The following is a 383-nucleotide window of genomic DNA, read 5'->3' as shown; positions in this document are numbered from 1 at the left end:
ACCCCCACCCAGGCCCCGGCGCGTCCCCGCGGTATGCCGCCCCCCGCTCTGTTCTGCGCTCTTTGCTGCGGACTCCTGGCTGCGTCAGGGCGTGCGGGCTATTCCGCGGACCGCTGCAGCTGGAGGGGCAGGTATGAGCCGCGAGGGACCAGCTGTGTCCTTTCGGAGGGGCGGGGGACAGCGTCGCGCCCGCTTTGGGTGCGTTCCCCCGGGAATTGAGGCCACGCTGGGCTTTGGCAATGGCTGATGGAGTGGGAAGTGGGGCGCGGGACCCACGTCTCAGCTCCACCGTCCTGTCCACAGCGGCCTGACCCAGGAGCCGGGCAGCGTGGGGCAGCTGGCCCTGGCCTGTGCGGAAGGCGCCGTCGAGTGGCTGTACCCAG

At 71.3% G+C, this 383-nt stretch overlaps 1 protein-coding gene across 1 annotated transcript in view; it reads left to right on the top strand.

Moving 5' to 3' along the window:
* The first annotated feature begins 6 nt into the window (after positions 1-6).
* Positions 7-383, top strand: part of Metrn (meteorin, glial cell differentiation regulator) — a 3,390-nt gene continuing 3,013 nt past the window's right edge. Inside the window, 3 exon segments of the mRNA XM_033758697.1 lie at positions 7-131; positions 304-381; position 383. The exon segment at position 383 is cut by the window's right edge and continues 319 nt beyond it. Of these exon segments, the coding sequence (XP_033614588.1) occupies positions 34-131; positions 304-381; position 383 (177 nt within the window). The 5' untranslated portion in view covers positions 7-33.

This window comes from Fukomys damarensis, unplaced genomic scaffold (assembly GCF_012274545.1).
Source record: "Fukomys damarensis isolate Sample0158 unplaced genomic scaffold, DMR_v1.0_HiC HiC_scaffold_34, whole genome shotgun sequence".
Taxonomy (NCBI): domain Eukaryota; kingdom Metazoa; phylum Chordata; class Mammalia; order Rodentia; family Bathyergidae; genus Fukomys; species Fukomys damarensis.
The sequence above is the reverse complement of the archived record's forward strand: the minus strand, read 5'-3'. Positions and strand labels throughout refer to the sequence as shown.